The 17,419-nt window shown below is 40.3% G+C and overlaps 1 protein-coding gene and 1 pseudogene across 3 annotated transcripts in view; one reads left to right on the top strand and one right to left on the bottom strand.

The window, feature by feature from the left end:
- The first annotated feature begins 1,141 nt into the window (after positions 1-1,141).
- ATP6V1H (ATPase H+ transporting V1 subunit H) overlaps positions 1,142-17,419 on the top strand; it is a 145,407-nt gene continuing 129,129 nt past the window's right edge. For 2 of the 3 annotated variants that reach the window (XM_059392853.1, XM_059392851.1), the window contains exons 1-4: positions 1,142-1,375; positions 2,697-2,852; positions 11,499-11,601; positions 12,641-12,730. In XM_059392853.1, coding sequence (XP_059248836.1) covers positions 2,740-2,852; positions 11,499-11,601; positions 12,641-12,730 — 306 coding nt within the window. In that variant the 5' untranslated portion in view covers positions 1,142-1,375; positions 2,697-2,739. Of the gene's footprint in view, positions 1,376-2,027; positions 2,101-2,696; positions 2,853-11,498; positions 11,602-12,640; positions 12,731-17,419 lie in introns of those variants that run through there. The other variant, XM_059392852.1, reaches the window with a different exon arrangement.
- LOC132013102 (small ribosomal subunit protein eS25-like) lies at positions 15,001-15,357 on the bottom strand (annotated as a pseudogene).

The raw sequence follows: 17,419 nt of genomic DNA, 5'->3' as shown, positions 1-17,419 counted from the left end.
CTGTGATGCTGGCTTTGAGGATAGAGGAAGGGGGACATGAGCCAAGGAATGAAGGCATCTTCTAGAAACTGGAGAAGGCAGGGAAATGGATTGAGACCCATGTCAGGCTTCTGATCTCAAGAACTATAAAAGGATCAATTTGTGTTAAGCTCATGAATTTGTAGTAATTTGTTAAAACAGCAATAGGAAAAAAAAATTATACACTATGTGTTTACTCATAAGTGTTTAAAACTTGACTGAAATGTAACATTTTTAGTAGAAATGTGTTGGTTTTACTTATAAATCCCTCTCAGTGCTATTTAGCAAAAACAGGCTATTACATATACCTGACTGTCCACTAGTTGTAGTATTGAGTAATATCACTCATGATTATCTTAAGACAAGGACAGATAGCTGAGGCCTGGACTGGGGCAACTTGGGCTTAAGGCAGGGTTATCAAATTTGCATTTTCAATAAACAGGAAAACTTATTTATTTGACAGACAGAGATCACAGGTAGGCAGAGAGGCAGGCGGTGGGGGCGGGGCGGGAAGCAGGCTCCCCGCTGAGCAGAGTGTCAGATGAGGGAGGGGCTCCATCCCAGAACCTGGGATCATGACCTGATGTGAAGGCAGAGGCTTTAACCCACTGAGCCACCCAGGCACCCAAAACGAAAACTTTTTAAAAAATGTAATTGCAAATACCACACGAAGCATAATTTGCTAAACCGAGGGCAAGATAACTTTTGTGATCAACGTTGCAGGATCAATTTCATACTTAACATCAGAGTAGAACGCCTGTGACATCGAGCTGTTAAGTCTATATGGAAGTCTATCTATTTAAACACGTTAAATCAAACACTTCAAAAGAATGACTGTTAAGATACAAATTTTGGCCTGACTCGGCCTTGGAGTGGGGACGCCGGCTGCCCCCAAACGGGGCTCTGGGTTTTGGGGTGGTGGTCCCCACGTTCCCATCTTGTTCCCCTCCCTCCTGACGGGCCAGCCTGGGCTTAAGTTCCGGGTCCCTCCGGAGTCCCTGTCGCCAGTCGCCTAAACACTAGCTCCCCTCCGTGTGCAAGACCCTTCCAAGAGCTATGAGGCTGCGCGAGCTGTTTTGGATCTTCCCAGCTTCCGGCTTCCGGGATGTCACGTGCCTCTGGTCATGTGACCGACCCTCCTGTCATTCTAAGGCGGCCGCTCAAGCTTCCTTTTGCCTGCGCCTCCCCCAACGTCTCCTGGGTGTGGGAATCTCTGCACTTCCCGGGGTCTGTGGCTCCCTCCGCCTCTCCGGCCTCTTTACCGGGCAGGATACGCCGACTCGACGCTGTTTCAGGCGCCCCAGCCGGGCTGTGGCCCCGACGGCCTGAACCGCTGCGTCGTCCCCGCCGCCTTTGGGTGAGTTGTGGGGTCCCCAGGGTTTGCGAAGTAAGGCCGCACTCGCGTTTTGTCGCCTGCCTCAGCCCAGGTGAGGCGACCCCTGCGTCCTCCCCAGCTTCCCTCGCGCGCGCTGGTTTCTGGCTGCGCAGGTCCCTTCTGCTCTCCTCTCGCCGGGGTCTCCAGATTTCTTTCCTTTCAGGCCTCCAGTAGGTTTACGGAACTGGAGCTCCTCCACGGCAGAGGAGCAGGGGGGAGGGGGAGGAAAGGTTAAGAAGTGTACTTTCCCCAGGTTTGGGGCAGGCCCTGGCCTGCTGAAAATTGAGTTGTTCAGGGATTTAGAGGACGGTAATGAGGCACTTTCACCTACCCCGGGAGAGGCTGCCGGGCCTGGGTCCGCTTGGGTGTACCAGGGTTCCAGCCTGACCCGGACAGAGCCAGTTTTATCTCCGCCATACCTGTGTGTATTGCTTTCGCTTGTTTAGGCAGCAAATCCCCAGATGTAGAGATTAAGTTCCAAACTGACTAAGGTCATTGGGATTGTAGAATAGAATTTTGGGTATGGTTTTAGTTTCTTTGTGGTCATGGCGTGAACTTAACATTTTGTGAACCAGAACCTACATATTTTGTGTTGAGATAAAATCAGGCGTAACCGTTTACTAGTGAATTTAGAAGAATTACATGAAAGCTCATTTTGCAGGTTCTTGTCATCACACCAGACTCCCATTGTCGGTTGTACCTAAACTGTAAGTGGTATTCGTTCCAAAACTTTCTCCCAAAATTGGTTATGAAAATACTGTGAACTTTGTTGAAAAAAGAAAGCTCTGTCTTTGAAGAAATGACATGGCCACTTTGGGGTTTTTAATTTGAATGAGTCATTTTAGAAGGTACTTGTAGGTTTTTCCTATACGTCACTTAAAAATGATGTTTAGTAAATGTAAATGAAATAATTGGTTTTATCTCTGCAAGTTATTTTTCCTGCCAGAAGGAGGTATGATCCCAGTTGTATACATTTAAACTGTATGCCTGTTTTATTAAAGGATGATTTCTGATTTCAGTGTCTTTAAGAGTTACTTTGAAAAATTTACTGCAAGACTAGACTCAATGATTAAAAACTTTTCTTGGAAATGAAGAAATCTTTAGGCAACACTCTTATGGGGTGTGGTGTAATTGGGCAAGATCTGAAATATAATAATAATATTTAATATTTAGGATATTCAATATTTGAGTTGAATGGTTGTCTGGGGAGAGTAGGATAATGATGATATTAATTATAACAGCAATGATTGTAGTGGTTGTTAAAAATGATAACATCTGGTATTCTGGTTTCATCTTGCATCAGAATTGAAGATCTGTTGAAAAACATCTAAGATCATAAAATCTAGATGACCAAAATGGATATCCGAGGTGCCGTAGATGCTGCTGTTCCAACAAACATTATTGCTGCCAAGGCTGCAGAGGTTCGCGCAAATAAAGTGAACTGGCAGTCCTATCTTCAGTAAGTACTGATTTGCTGTGAATCATGGATAATCATGTGCTTTCACATAAAACTTGTTCATGATCATGCTTCTATGAGAGGAATACTGGGAAAAATGCTAATAAATGTGGAAGAAAACACTTCCTCCTTAGAATTCTTACTTGACATGAGAAGTGCTGGAAACAGCCTGAGGCTCTAGCAGGGGAACAGAGCCACTCAGAGCAGTTTTGATCTTTTCTATCTGGAAAGTTGTACTTTTTGAATGAGTGGGAAGTGTGGGCAGCGTGTTCATGGGATCTGTAGCCAAGGAAGGGGATAATGGGCAAAGCCTTCCAGACTGGCTTGTTGTGCCTTGGTGATCAATGTGGGGATGGAGGTGTTGCAGAATGGCTTATAGAACTAGTAAAAACAGTGTCGATTCTGAATTTCAAGACCTGGATTTAGGAATTCTGGTTCTTCTGTCTACTAGACTGGTAATTTTCAGTAAATCTGTTAACTTCTCTGAGGTTCACTGAAGTAAATGTGAAATGGGGATAGATAGATAGAGTTGTTGCTCAAATAGTGTACTTAAAGTATTAACACAGTTGAATACAAACAGTATGTTGAATATACTGTTAATTAATTTTGGTTCTTTCCTTAAGATTTTATTTATTCACTTGACAGAGATCAAAAGTAGGCAGAGAGAGAGAGAGGAGGAAGCAGGCTCCCCACCGAGCAGAGAGCCTGATGTGGGGCTAGATCCCAGGACCCTGGGATCATGACCTGAGCCGAAGGCAGAGGCTTTAACCCACTGCCACCCAGATGCCCCAAGGAATCTTTAGTTTTATATTTAACAGTTTTCTTTGCTGTAAGAGGGACATGCAGTGTATAAAAATGATGCATTTATTTCTGTTAATTTAGTCACTTATCAAACATTTATTCCTGCCTTCAAGTGTGAGATATTTTTCTAGGCTTTTAGGCTTCAAAAGATAAATTTATAATCTGGTAGGTAGTCAAATATATAAACAGATCATTTAAATTTGGTATGTTAACTGAGATAGTAGAAAGGTGCACAGGGAACGATATAGGTGGACAGAAAAATGACAGTTAATTCTACCTCTGGGAGGTTTTCCTGTTGGGAGGTTTTCAAAGGTAGAGAATTAAAAGCTGCATTTTAGGTGGGGAATAAAACATGTTTTGGAAGCAGGCAGTGCAGAGGGCTGAGGCTGGAGGCAGCAAGGAGCCAGTTGTGAAGGCGCCTCCAGGAACAGAGTTTTAAAATTGCTGTTGTAGGTATTGGGAACAACCAATGTTTGTAAGTGGGGGTTAGATGTCAGATTGCTTTTTGGTTGGATTGTTCTATTGTCAAAGTAGAGGGTAGATTTGTGGAAACAAACCTAGAGCTAGGGGTGAGACTTTGGCAGTATTCAGATTATTGGAATGGATAGAACTGGATAGATTTGAGAAAGTCTTAGTGATTGATTTAATGTATGAGGGTGAAAAAAAAATCTAAGATGAGTCTGGATTCCTGCTTTAAGGGACTGGATTGTTACGGGGCCTTGGACTCAAGGGCAAGAGGAGGAGGGACTTTGTGATGTTTTCTCTCTTTATCTCTATCTGTGTAGTTAGGATTTTGAGTTCTGTTTCCTAATTTTAGTCCAAAGTGTGTTTAGACTAGAGGACAAGGAGTTTCATGTTTATAAAGCTGGACTCTGTTTATAACCTAAATAGAGTGATATTGTTACTGACCATAAGGCACTGGCTGACTGCAGAAGTTCCCTAGCATGGGCATGGAACATTTTTAATTCCATGTAGATTTTTTTTTCTTTTTGAAAGATTTTATTTATTTATTTGACAGAGATCATAAGTAGTCAGAGAAGCAGGCAGAGAGAGAGAGGGAAGCAGGCTCCCTGCAGAGCAGAGAGCCCGATATGGGGCTTGATCCCAGGACTCTGAGATCATGACCTGAGCCGAAGGCAGAGGCTTTAACCCACTGAGCCACCAAGCCCCCCCCCCCCCTTGTAGATTTTTAATTGCTTTCTCTTCTGTTCCTTTTTTTCCAAGGCCTCTGTACTAGTAAGTTGTAGTCTCATTCCTACTTCTCTCCTTTACTTTGTTGTCCATCTCATGCATTTCTTTATAAAGCTTCTCTACTCTGTATATCTGTATACAAATGTTCATCAAATGTTACTGTGTGCCTGCTGTTGAGCCAACTGTTTAGGGGACATTGGTGGATGTTAAATGTACCCCAAAGAGCTTACAAGTCATTGGGGCCATCCATGACACATGAGTTCTCAGGGAATCTTGTATCACATCTTATTCTGATAAAAATAAAACCCTTGGAAAAGTCCTCTAATGTCAAAAGGCCAATATGCTCTAGCCCATATGGATTAACACGTTATTATGAAAATACAGTGTTTTAAAAATGTATGTTTGTTTGATTAAACTTTTTCTTAGTAATTGAACTATACTGTACTTAAATGAATGGACATGGCTATCTATTAGTCAAGATAGAATCTAGTAAAACTCCATCCTGAGGATCCAAGAATCATAAAATATTGTAAAATATCATTCTTCCACTCGAGTATAAGGTCTGATGAGGAAACAGAACTTTAAATAAAAAAGATTCAGTAATAAAAAGTGGGAAGCATTAAAATGGAAATATATGTGAAGTTTTCTCAAAAAGCAAAAACAGGGAACGAATAATTATTTTGGAGCTTTAGGAATGACTTCACAGAATACATGAAGATACTCGTGGGAGTTGTCCAAGCAGAGGAGCGGTGGGCGGTGGTGAAGGAAACTGCTGTCTGGGGGCTGAATTGGGGAAGAACATGCAGCACTAGGGGAGCCTCAGGTAGTTGGGTGGGGCTTTCTCCCGGCTGCTGCAGGCCAGTTTGTGGCACCTTCCTTCACTGGCTTTGGAGGCTCAAACCCATCGGGCATTTTGACACTTCTCTTCCATAACTAACCATATCCAGACAAACTCTTTTAGCTCTGTGTCAGAACCCTTCCCAGATCTTACCACTTTTTCTCTAGCTCCACTTTCACTGCCATGTGTAAGCTGTCATTATCTCTCACATACTCTCTTCTTTTTTTTTTTTTTTAATTTTTTCAATTTATTTATTTTCAGAAAAACAGTATTCATTATTTTTTCACCACACCCAGTGCTCCATGCAATCTGTGCCCTCTATAATACCCATCACCTGGTACCCCAACCTCCCACACTCCCGCCACTTCAAACCCCTCAGATTGTTTTTCAGTCCATAGTCTCTCATGATTCACCTCCTCTTCCAATTTACCCCGACTCCCTTCTCCTCTCTAACACCCCTTGTCCTCCATGATATTTGTTATGCTCCACAAATAAGTGAAACCATATGATAATTGACTTTCTCTGCTTGACTTACTTCACTCAGCATAATCTCTTCCAGTCCCATCCATGTTGCTACAAAAGTTGGGTATTCATCCTTTCTGATGGAGGCATAATACTCCATAGTGTATATGGACCACATCTTCCTTATCCATTCGTCTGTTGAAGGGCATCTTGGTTCTTTCCATAGTTTGGCGACCGTGGCCATTGCTGCTATAAACATTGGGGTACAGATGGCCCTTCTTTTCATGACATCTGTATCTTTGGGGTAAATACCCAGGAGTGCAATTGCAGGGTCATAGGGAAGTTCTATTTTTAATTTCTTGAGGAATCTCCACACTGTTCTCCAAAGAGGCTGCACCAACTTGCATTCCCACCAACAGTGTAAGAGGGTTCCCCTTTCTCCACATCCTCTCCAACACATGTTGTTTCCTGTTTTGTTAATTTTGGCCATTCTAACTGGTGTAAGGTGATATCTCAATGTGGTTTTAATTTGAATCTCTCTGAGGGCTAATGATGATGAACATTTTTTCATGTGTCTGATAGCCATTTGTATGTCTTGATTGGAGAAGTGTCTGTTCATATCTTCCGCCGATTTTTTGATATGTTTGCCTGTTTCGTGTGTGTTGAGTTTGAGGAGTTCATGATAGATCCTGGATATCAACCTTTTGTCTGTACTGTCATTTTCACATGCTCTCTTCTTAACAAACCCTTGCCTGCTGTGTCAGGTTTCATTGTCCCCCATAGGAGCAAGTCTGCTTTTTTTAAATTAAAAAATTGATTTAATTGACTATAATGTTATGTTAATTTCAGGTGTACAACATAGTGATTGGATATTTTTATACATTATGAAGTAATCATCTTGGTGGGTCTAGCTGTCACCTGTCACCACACAAAGTTAGTACAATATGATTGACCATATTCCCTGTGCTGTACTTTTCATCCCCATGATTTATTTATTTTGTAACTGTAGGTTTGTACCTCTTAATCGCCCTCATCTATTTTGCTCTTCCTCTCACACCCCTCTCCTTTACTCATCACTGCTTGTTCTCTGTATCTGTGAATGTGTTTCTGTTTTGTTTTGTTTTGTTTTTTTGACTTCACACATAAGTGAAATGTGCAGGATTTTTCTGTGTGTCTGACTTACTTCCTGACTTAATGCTAGGACACTAAATGCTTTGAAAACAAAACTGAAGCTTGGTAAAGAGCTAGAAAGTGCTAACAGAGGAAAGAATATATTCTCGGTGGATTACAGTGAAGGCCTTTCTTCTTTTTTTAAAATTTAGATTTATTTATTTATTTTAAAGACAGAGAGTGCATGGGCAGGGGGAGAGGCAGAGGCAGAGAGAGGAAAAGCAGACTACCCACTGAGCAGGGAGTCTGACACAAGGCTTGATCTCAGGACCCGGAGGTCATGACCTGAGCCAAAACCAAGAGTCACCTACCAAGACTTACTTCTCTTACTATTACCCTCTAGGTCCATCCAAGTTGTCCCAAATGGCGAGATCTCATCCTTTTTTATGGCTGCATGATATTCCTTTGTGTATATACCACATTTTCCTTATCCTTATGTCTGTTGGTGGACACTTAGGTTGTTTCTGTATCTTGACTGTTGTAAATAATGCAGCAGTAAACACTGGGGTGCACATATGTTTGAATTAGTGTTTTTTATCCAGGGATAAATATCTAGAACTGGAATTGAAGAGCAGTTCTTTACAATGCAGTGACAGTCATTTTGAAAATATAAATCAGATTATGCCACCCTGGTCACAGATATCCAGCAACTCTGCTTTTCTTGCTCTTTGAAGCTACTGCTGCCCCAACTGTGCTTGGACTTAGACCTCTGTCTGGAAGTTCCTCCCTAGATCACTCAGCTCCTTGACTTCATGCAGTTTTATGCACAGGTGTGTTCAGAAAGGCCTTCACTGTGGGGCGCCTGGGTGGCTCAGTTGGTTAAGCCTCTGACTCTTGGTTTTGGCTCAGGTCATGACCTCAGGGTCTTGAGATCAAGCCTTGTGTCAGACTCCCTGCTCAGTGGGTAGTCTGCTTTTCCTCTCTCTTCCTCTGCCTCTCCCCCTGCCCGTGTGCTCTCTGTGTCTAAAATAAATAAATAAATCTTAATTTAAAAAAAAGAAGAAAGGCCTTCACTGCAATCCACCGAGAATATATTCTTTCCTCTGTTAGCACTTTCTAGCTCTTTACCAAGCTTCAGTTTTGTTTTCATAGCATTTAGTGTCCTGGCATTATGGTATGCATGTGTGTATTTAAAAGATTATTTTTGAGGGCGCCTGGGTGGCTCAGTGGGTTAAGCCGCTGCCTTCGGCTCAGGTCATGATCTTGGGGTCCTGGGATCGAGTCCCACATCGGGCTCTCTGCTCAGCAGGGAGCCTGCTCCCTTCTATCTCCCTCTCTGCCTGCCTCTCCATTTGCTTGTGATCTCTCTCTGTCAGGTAAATAAATAAAATCTTTAAAAAAAATTATTTTTGTATTTGTTTGTTTTTGTTTTCCTCCCTGCGATGCAAGCTCAAAGAGCGATGTTTAATTCACTGCTGTGTTATCTGTTCTTAAAGGTGCCTGACACACAGGCTGATAGTTGATCTTGGGTGATTAGATCATTAATGGGTAGAGTGGATGTTGGGCAGTGGTGGAGACAGTGTTTGGGAAAGGAGTAATGTATTTGGTAAGTCATGGACTGTTTCATGTTGCTTTCATGTCAACAGTAGGATCTGTTTTTCTGGCCTTATTTATTTATTTATTTATTTATTTTTGGCCTTATTTTAAAGAAGAGCAGATAGCTGTGCAGATAGGTTAAGTAACATGTACCTGCTGATACAGGTTTTAATTAGTCAGTTGATTCAAAAGATTTTTCCTGAATGCCTTTACCTAGGTGCTAGGGAGAATTGCCATTCAAATTCACAGTCTGACTGATACGAAAGGAGAAATACTGTTAGATGTGTGCTTGAGAAAGCTGGCTGGTGGTAGGAGAGAGGGATGTGGGGTGGATCAAAAGCGAGGAAACCCTTTGGTGGATTGTTACCTTAGGCCTGAGCCACTCCAGAGACAGGGAAGTCAGGAGGAGACTGATGGTAGGTGGAAGGATGGCTAGGACTGGTGTCTGAGTGGTCTCAGGTCATTAGAAAAGAGACCAGAGTCCCTAACTTGCTAGGTTATGGGACTGTCCAAGGAAGATTGAGAGATAAAAGAATTTAAGCAAGAAAAGAAGAAGGTTACTTGAAACAAAGGCAGGAAAGACAGATTTCAGAGCTGGCTTACGAAATAAAAACCACAGTTATTTAAATGGAAAAGAAAGCCATAGAATTGATAAGGTTACCAATTGTAACCTTCATTGTACTCTTTAGTCATGGTAGAAAAACCACAACTTTTTCACATGATTATCCTATCTGCAAAGGTTATGATATGCTTTTATACATCAGCATAGCAAAATTTGGGGCTGAAATTGGTTTAGCTAGGAAGTTCAGGTTTATGAAAAAGACTGTGTTTATTTTGGGGCCATCGCTGGACGGGATGACCTTGCTGGTCTATCCCAGGGTACAGAGTGCATTTATTCCTGCCTGGTATGTGAAGTGCTTAGCCATGGAGAAAACAGGGCAAAGTGCCCCCCCCCCCTTTCTTTGCACTTTCGTTATCCCATTAACCAGGCTGCCGTGGAGTGTGTGTAGGGATATATGTTAGTGATGTCATTTCTGCCTCGGAGGGTTTGGAGTGCCTATGTGCTTCTTCTATTGAAGGAGAGGTCCCCGTGCATGAGAGGGGACTGCAGGAGGGCAGCCTGGGCCTCAGACTGTGAACTACCTACACAGAGCTAGTGGAGAGCACTCAGGGAGGTTTTAAGGAGTGCAAATGGAGAGAGCCTTCCATAGAACCTGAGGCACAGGATAGGAGATAAGGAGTCTGTGAAGAACACTGATGAGTCTTTTGAGGAGGACAAGAAGAATCTGGAAGCTCAGGAAGAGAGTGTCAGGAAATGGTCATGTTTTCACCTGCCTTAGGAATCTAGAAAAATAAGGACTTGAAATTCCTGTTTGGGTTGGTAAGGAAAGGTTTGTTGATAAAATCCAATGCATGAGAATAGTTTACCAAAAAAAGCCATGTTAAAAAAAAAGGAACATATGTGAAAACAAAGTTACAAGCTTCAAACTGTGTAACTGATACAAGAATGACAGCAGTAGATTACAAAATCCAGAAGCAAGTTAACAGGATATAAAATAGTTTAGTATATAGTAGTAGTATATAGAAAACCCAGAAGGGGTAAAATAAAACACTGACATGTGGAATACTTGAAAGTCAAGATCTTTGGAGGAAGGTGGGGTTGTGGGGAGGAGTATCAGGAAGTTTAAAAGTTTGGTTCCCTTGTATTGTGGGAGGGAATAGGTCTGAGGATCTCACCTTCCCAGACTCTCCTGTGTGGTCAGAGACCTGTTCTCTTCAGGACTTTGCCTGAATCTGGGCTGGGCTCTTTCCCTTCCACGTCCGGTGCTCTCCACCCCTTCCCTGGGCCCTCTAGGGAGCACTGCCTACATAGATTGCCCACGCACCAACCTCCATGTCAAGGCCTGCCACCAGGAATCCAATCAAAGACAGATCTGAAAAAGGACTACATGTAACTATGCATGTGGGGGAAACCTGCTTCAAATTCATTGTTTTCACTGTTGGGCTTTTGTGGTACATTAGTCTCTCGATATACTTGAGGGCATGGGGTGGGGAAGGGCAGTTTTTAAAACTACTGAGGGGCACCTGGTGGCTCAGTGGTTTGGGCTGCTGCCTTCGGCTCGGGTCATGATCTCAGGGTCCTGGGATCGAGCCCCGCATCGGGCTCTCTGCTCCGCAGGAAGCCTGCTTCCCTCTCTCTCTCTCTCTGCCTGCCTCTCTGCCTACTTGTGTTCTCTGTCAAATAAATAAATAAAATCTTAAAAAAAAAAAAAAACTACTGAGTTAAACAATATATTGATGCTATTTATTGACGGAGCATATTATAAACATTTTTAATTTAAAGAAAAATTTTTTAAAAAGATTTTATTTATTTGATGAATCATCTAATATCATCTTCAAATCAGCCCCTAAAGGCAATGTGGATATTATTCCCACCTTGCAGATAAATTAACTCAGGTCCAGAGAGGTTGGATTATCAGTAAGTGGTGGAGCCAGGCTTTCACTCAGGTCTATCTGCTGCCAGGACCTGTGTGCCCACCCTAGTGGTTAACTCCCAGGGAGAGAGGAGAAAGATGGGAAATTCCTATATCCCTTGCTCACGGTGGTGATTCACTTTTATTGAGAAAACCCAAGTTACTCTTACTTTCTAGGGGGCAGATGATTTCTGCTGAAGATTGTGAATTCATTCAAAGGTTTGAAATGAAAAGAAGTCCTGAAGAGAAGCAAGAGATGCTCCAAACTGAAGGCAGTCAGGTAACTTAATCTTTATGTTACCACAGTCAGTCAAGGTGAGGGATATAAACATTATGTCATCAACACCTCCTTGTGTCATTAAAAATACTAGAAAAGAGTTTTAATGACTTTATGACATTCCATTGTAGGTACACATTATAATTTAGCTAAAAGTCCTTTTTTATTGGAAGACATTTTTGTCTTCCAATAAAAAGACATTTTCCAATAAAAAGACATTTTGTCTTTGTCTTTATTGGAAGACAAGATTTCCAGTTCTCTTTGCTCATTTTGGAAAAATGTTATATTGGGTATGTTTATTCCTCTATCCTTTTCTGCATTTCTAAAAATCTTTCTGGAATAGATTCCTAGAAGGGAAATTAAGTTTCAAAGTATATGTTGCTTTTAAAGTTGCTTAACTTTTTTTTTAAGAACATTTTTTAAAGAATTTAAGAAAATTTCTAGAATATGACCATCAGATTTTCTAATGTGGGGTCTTGATGGCCTGAAAGAGCCTGTATGCAACTCAGTCTGATTCTCGCAACAATCCTGGGAAATCTGTGAGGAAACATACTGTTAACTCCAGTTTTTGTTGAATTCCAGAGATTATCACATAGTTGAAATGTTGTAGGATGGAGACAGTTCATGGCCTTCTGATTCTAATCCTAATCCCTTGTTGCTGTAGTGTTCTGCTTCCCAGCAAATGAAAAAAACAAAACCAAAAACAACCCCAAATCAAAATCACTGATAATTTTTGGTTGTCTGTGTAACTTAATCTTTATGTTACCACAGTCAGTCAAGAGTTATAGTTACTAGGTCTGTTAAAAGTAGTAAACACTTTGAAATTTATCATTAAAAATGGTCAAAATTGAACGCAAGTCATAGTATGTTTCTATCATACTTCATCACAGTATTTGTAAAAAGTATCCATTTTTTGTAATTGAGATCTGTTGGTAATAGCATTTGTATTAGAATTTATGCAAGAGAAATAATATTTTGCTGAAATTCCATTAAAATGTTTTTTGTAGTTGAAAATAAGTTAACATTACTTTTTCTTTTTCAGTGTGCTAAAACCTTTATAAATTTGATGACCCATATCTCCAAAGAACAGACAGTTCAGTACATATTAACTATGGTAGATGATATGCTGCAGGTAGGTATATTCTTTACTTAATACATTTGCTGACTTCATTAGTTTGTATTCCATGCAGTAACAGTATTTTTTATGGTTTCACTTATACCATGGGTTCTCTTTTAGAGTTGTAATTGCTAATAGTGTTAAAGATGGGAATGCCCCCACACGGGCTACTTTTGTTTTTTAGGATATCTGATAATCAATCTGTATTTTTTCCCCGTAATACCTTAGGAGTTCTATGTCGAATAGCAACAATTTTGGGTGAATCACTTGAGGCTTTCTGGATGTTCTTTGTACTTACGGGCAATGTGGCTTTTTCCCTTTCAGTCATTCAACAGATTTCAATGCCCCTGCTATATGTTTCAAGTCAGTGCCAAGTACTGGGGCTTCAGTGCTGAATGCAGGCAAGGTGCTTGCCTTCAAAGTCTTGTCTCTTTGGAGAACATTTTGCTTATCATCAGACTTTTCCAGTTGCATAAAGTTTCTATTTACTCTTTTACTGTCTCTCAACACAGAGGGGCCTCCCTTATTCACAGTTTTGTATTTTACAACAGAGTGTAATTTAGGTTTAAAATCTTGGTGTACTGAGTGGTTCTCTTTGAGACAGGGCACCTGGCTGCTAAATCCAGTACCTGACTGCATGTCTCAGGACTTGAAGAACAGTATCAGTGTGGTTTCTTATGTGGAGCATTGTTCTGTCAGTTTACAAGGAAAAACATTTATTGATGGCCTTCTATGTTCCATTTGTTGTACTGATTGTAATTGAAGGTACAGAAGTTAATTAAGAAGTACAGTGCTGTCTACTTAGGGACCCTCATGTCATTTATAGTAATGTAGTGATTTTGTAATATGAGTAAGGGTCAGTATCCAGCCTGGACTGATACAGGCCTGTCTGAGAATGATCATGGTCTCTCTTAGTATTTTTTCCTTTAGTAAAGTTAAGAAAAATGGGGAATGTTGTGGTCTGCCTTGGTTATCCTGATTACTATATAGGATTGTACCTAGAATGAACAGGCTTGAATTGGCATGCGGACTTTGGTTTTATTTATATGTGTATACATACATACAACACATACATGCATGCACACACAAATATCTTCATTTTTTAAAAAGATTTTATGTATTTGAGAGACAGAGATAGCAAGAGAGAACAGGAGTGGGGAGTAGGGGGAGAAGCAGGCTCCTTCCGCTGAGCAAGGAGCCTGATGAGGGACTTGATCCTAGGACCCTGGGATCATGACCTGAGCCAAAGAGATGCTTAACTGACTGAGCCACTCAGGTGCCCCACAAATACCCTCACTTTTTATACATTTATCTGTAAATTAGAAACCATGAGTCCATACTATATCAGTTTCATTTCAGCTCAACATTAGTTCATTCTAATCTCCCTTTTCTGTATTTGTAACTATTCTATGACAGTGAAATTGTGAATTCCTCTTGTCCTTTGTATATTTACTTGTCTGTTCCACCCAGCACAAGGAAAGGAGTTTCAAAATGGCTGACCCATACAGCTATGAAGAGTGAACCTTTATCTAGAGTTCAGTATTTGTTTGTGGTACTTTTCTTTAAGCTGAGAGTATGTAGCCAGTGAATTGTGTTCGGGTTTCTTTCAGAGTAGTTATATCATTTTTCTTGAAATACAGTTACGGTCATTTGTGTTTTTTGGTATTCTACTTATTTTCTTCTCATTCTTACAGATTTTGTTTTAATTATTTTTGATTATGTAAAACACTAACAGCTTCCAGAAGTCAAAACTGTACAGAAAAGATAATGCTCAGACAAATGTCACCAAACCCTCACTCCCATCCCTTGCATTCCTACCTAACTCTTGTTAGGTAACTGGTATCATTGATTTCTGGTTTATTCTTCCTGTTTTTTCCCCCCCCCTGCATAAATAGGCAGATACATACTTCCTTCTCTTTCTTATAAAAAGCATGTACCAAATACCATCTCTTATATTTTACTCATCTCACTTAACAGAATATGCCAGAAATCATTCCATATCCATTCTGAGATACTCTTTTTTGATAAAACAAAATACTTTTTTTTTAAAGGCTTTATTTTTAAGTATTCTCTACGCCCAATGTGGGGTTCAAACTTACAACCCTAAGATCAAGAATTGCACACCCTCTGATTGAGCCAGCCAGTCTCCTTACAACAAAGCATTGGATGTACTGTAGTTTACTTAATCAGTCTCTCATGTGATGACATTGAGGTTAGCTCATATACATATTTATTTGAGTTGAAAAAAGGTTTATTTTTTGAAATGTTCATTGGGTTGGGCCTGATCATGCATCTTCACCAGTAGCTGGTAGATCTCCACCTTTGGTGCTTTCGGTGTAAATTACTTGAGCTCTATTTTGAAACCAGTTGATAAATCCTTTATGAGGAGCTCCTGAAGGACTTTCCTGGCTGGGGTACCATGAATTTCAGTCTTGGGCAACAACTGGGGTTAACCTTTATCGTTGGGAACATCTTTACAGAATTTGTCATATGTGGCTTTGTCAAGCAAGACAAGCTTATTGAGCACGTGCTGAACCTTTGGACTGCTTCTTTTTGGCTTTGCCTTCAGATTTGCTCACTAGGTTTTTGTCTTTCTTGGCTGACTTTCTGGCATCTTTCTTCTTATTGTCCTTGGGTGGCATCATGAGGTGTGGGGAGCAGCCTCGCTATGATGTTGGACCAAAATGTGGTTCCAATATTTTGTAATGAGAAATAAAGCCGATATAACCTTGGGCAAATCTATTTTCATATGGGTTGGGAGTGTACTTCGTGGTAAATGCCTCGAAATAGGATTGCTGGGCAAAAGAGTACTACATACATAGTTTTGGTAAGCTATTGCCATAAAATTCCATTTTGCAGTCCCACTGACATACAAGAATGCCTGTGTCTCTGCAACCTTGCCAACAGAGGGCATTGTCAGACTTTCACATTTTTGCCAATCAAGATGGATCTAAAGTTGAACATGTTCAAATACAGTTTTTTTTCTTTTCCTGTTGACCTGTTTTTTATGAGGGATTCAGATTTAGGTAGCTGACATTATCCTTAGCTATTGATTAAATACATTTTAACAGTTGATTTTATTGGTAACATTTTAGTTACATTGAGAAATTTGCACAAACTTTGATTTCTTGTGCTGTTTAAAAAAAATACCGTAAATTCAAATGGTTTCCTGTTTGTGATTCAGTTATTTTATTCTTCACACTTCTGGATAGAATAGTTTTGGACAGAATTGCTTGTTTTTTTTTTTTCTTACCTGTTCAGTTTTAGGTACATAATTTTGAAGATTAAGATTTTTTTTTTGGTGCTCAGGTATCAACAGCAATTATTAAATGGCTTTGAGAAGAAGGGCTTTATTCTTATTCTTAAAGGTTTGTGACTTGTGGGGCACCTGGGTGGCTCAGTGGGTTAAAGCCTCTGCCTTCAGCTCAGTTCATGATCCCAGGGTCCTGGGATCGAGCCACACATCGGGCTCTCTGCTCAGCAGGGAGCCTGCTTCCTCCTCTCTCTCTGCCTGCTTCTCTATGATCTCTGTCTGTCAAATAAATAAATAAAATCTTAAAAAAAAAAAAAAAGGTTTGTGACTTGAGTACCTGGAACAGTGATGGGTGGAAGATAAGTTTTGCTTATTTGTTTTATTCAAATTCAAGTTTTTGGTCTCATAAAAGGAGTTTGGAAGTTTTCCTTCCACTTCTGTTTTTTGGGCTAGCCTCAGAAGAATAGGTATTAATTCTTATTTAATTGTTTGATAGAATTTCCCTGGGAAGCTATCCGATCCTGGACTCTATTTTTTGGGGGGAATTTTGATTATTGATTCAATTTCTTTGCTGGTTAATGGTCTGTTCAGATTTTCTATTTCTTCTAGGAATTTATCCATTTTTTTCCCAGATTGCCTAATTTGTTTGCATATTATTGCTCATAATATTCTCTTACAATTGTTTGCATTTCTGTGCAATTGGTTGTGATCTCTCTCCTCTCTCATTTGTTATTTTATTTATTTGGGTCCTTTCTCTTCTTTTGCTAAGTCTGGCTGCGGGTTTATCAATTTTGTTAATTCTTTCAAAGAACTAGCTCCTGGTTTCATTGATCTGTTCTACTGTTTTTCTCATTCCTGTATCCATGGTTTCTGCTTTCATCTTAATTATTTCCCTTCTTCTGCTGGTTTTAGGCTTTATTTCCTGTTCTTTTTTCCTGCTCCTTTAGTTGTAATGTTAAGTTGTGTATTTGAGACTTTTCTTGCTTCTTGAGGAAGGCCTTTATTGCTATATATACTTTTCTCTTATGACTGCCTTTGCTATGTCCCAAAGCTTTAGGACTGTTGTGTTTTCATTTTCATTTGCTTCCATGTGGGTTTTTTAAAAAAAATTTCTTCTTTAATTTTCTGGTTAACCCATTCATTCTTTAGTAGGTTATTCTTTAACCTCTATGTATTTGTAGTCTTTCAAAAATTTTTCTTGTGGTTGAACTTCAAGTTTCATAGAGTTGTGATCTGAAAATATGCATGGCATTATCTCAATCTTTTTGTACTGGTTGAGGCCTCATCTGTGACCCAGTATGTGATCTGTCCTGGAGAATGTTCCACGTGCACTCAAGAAGAATGTGTATTCTGCTGCTGTAGAATGAAATGCCTTGAGTCTATCTGTTCAGTCTATCTTGTCCAGTGTGTCATTGAAAGCCATAGATAGATTCCTTGTTGATTTTCTGCTT

The sequence above is a fragment of the Mustela nigripes genome, chromosome 3 (assembly GCF_022355385.1).
Source record: "Mustela nigripes isolate SB6536 chromosome 3, MUSNIG.SB6536, whole genome shotgun sequence".
Lineage (NCBI taxonomy): Eukaryota > Metazoa > Chordata > Mammalia > Carnivora > Mustelidae > Mustela > Mustela nigripes.
The sequence above is the reverse complement of the archived record's forward strand: the minus strand, read 5'-3'. Positions and strand labels throughout refer to the sequence as shown.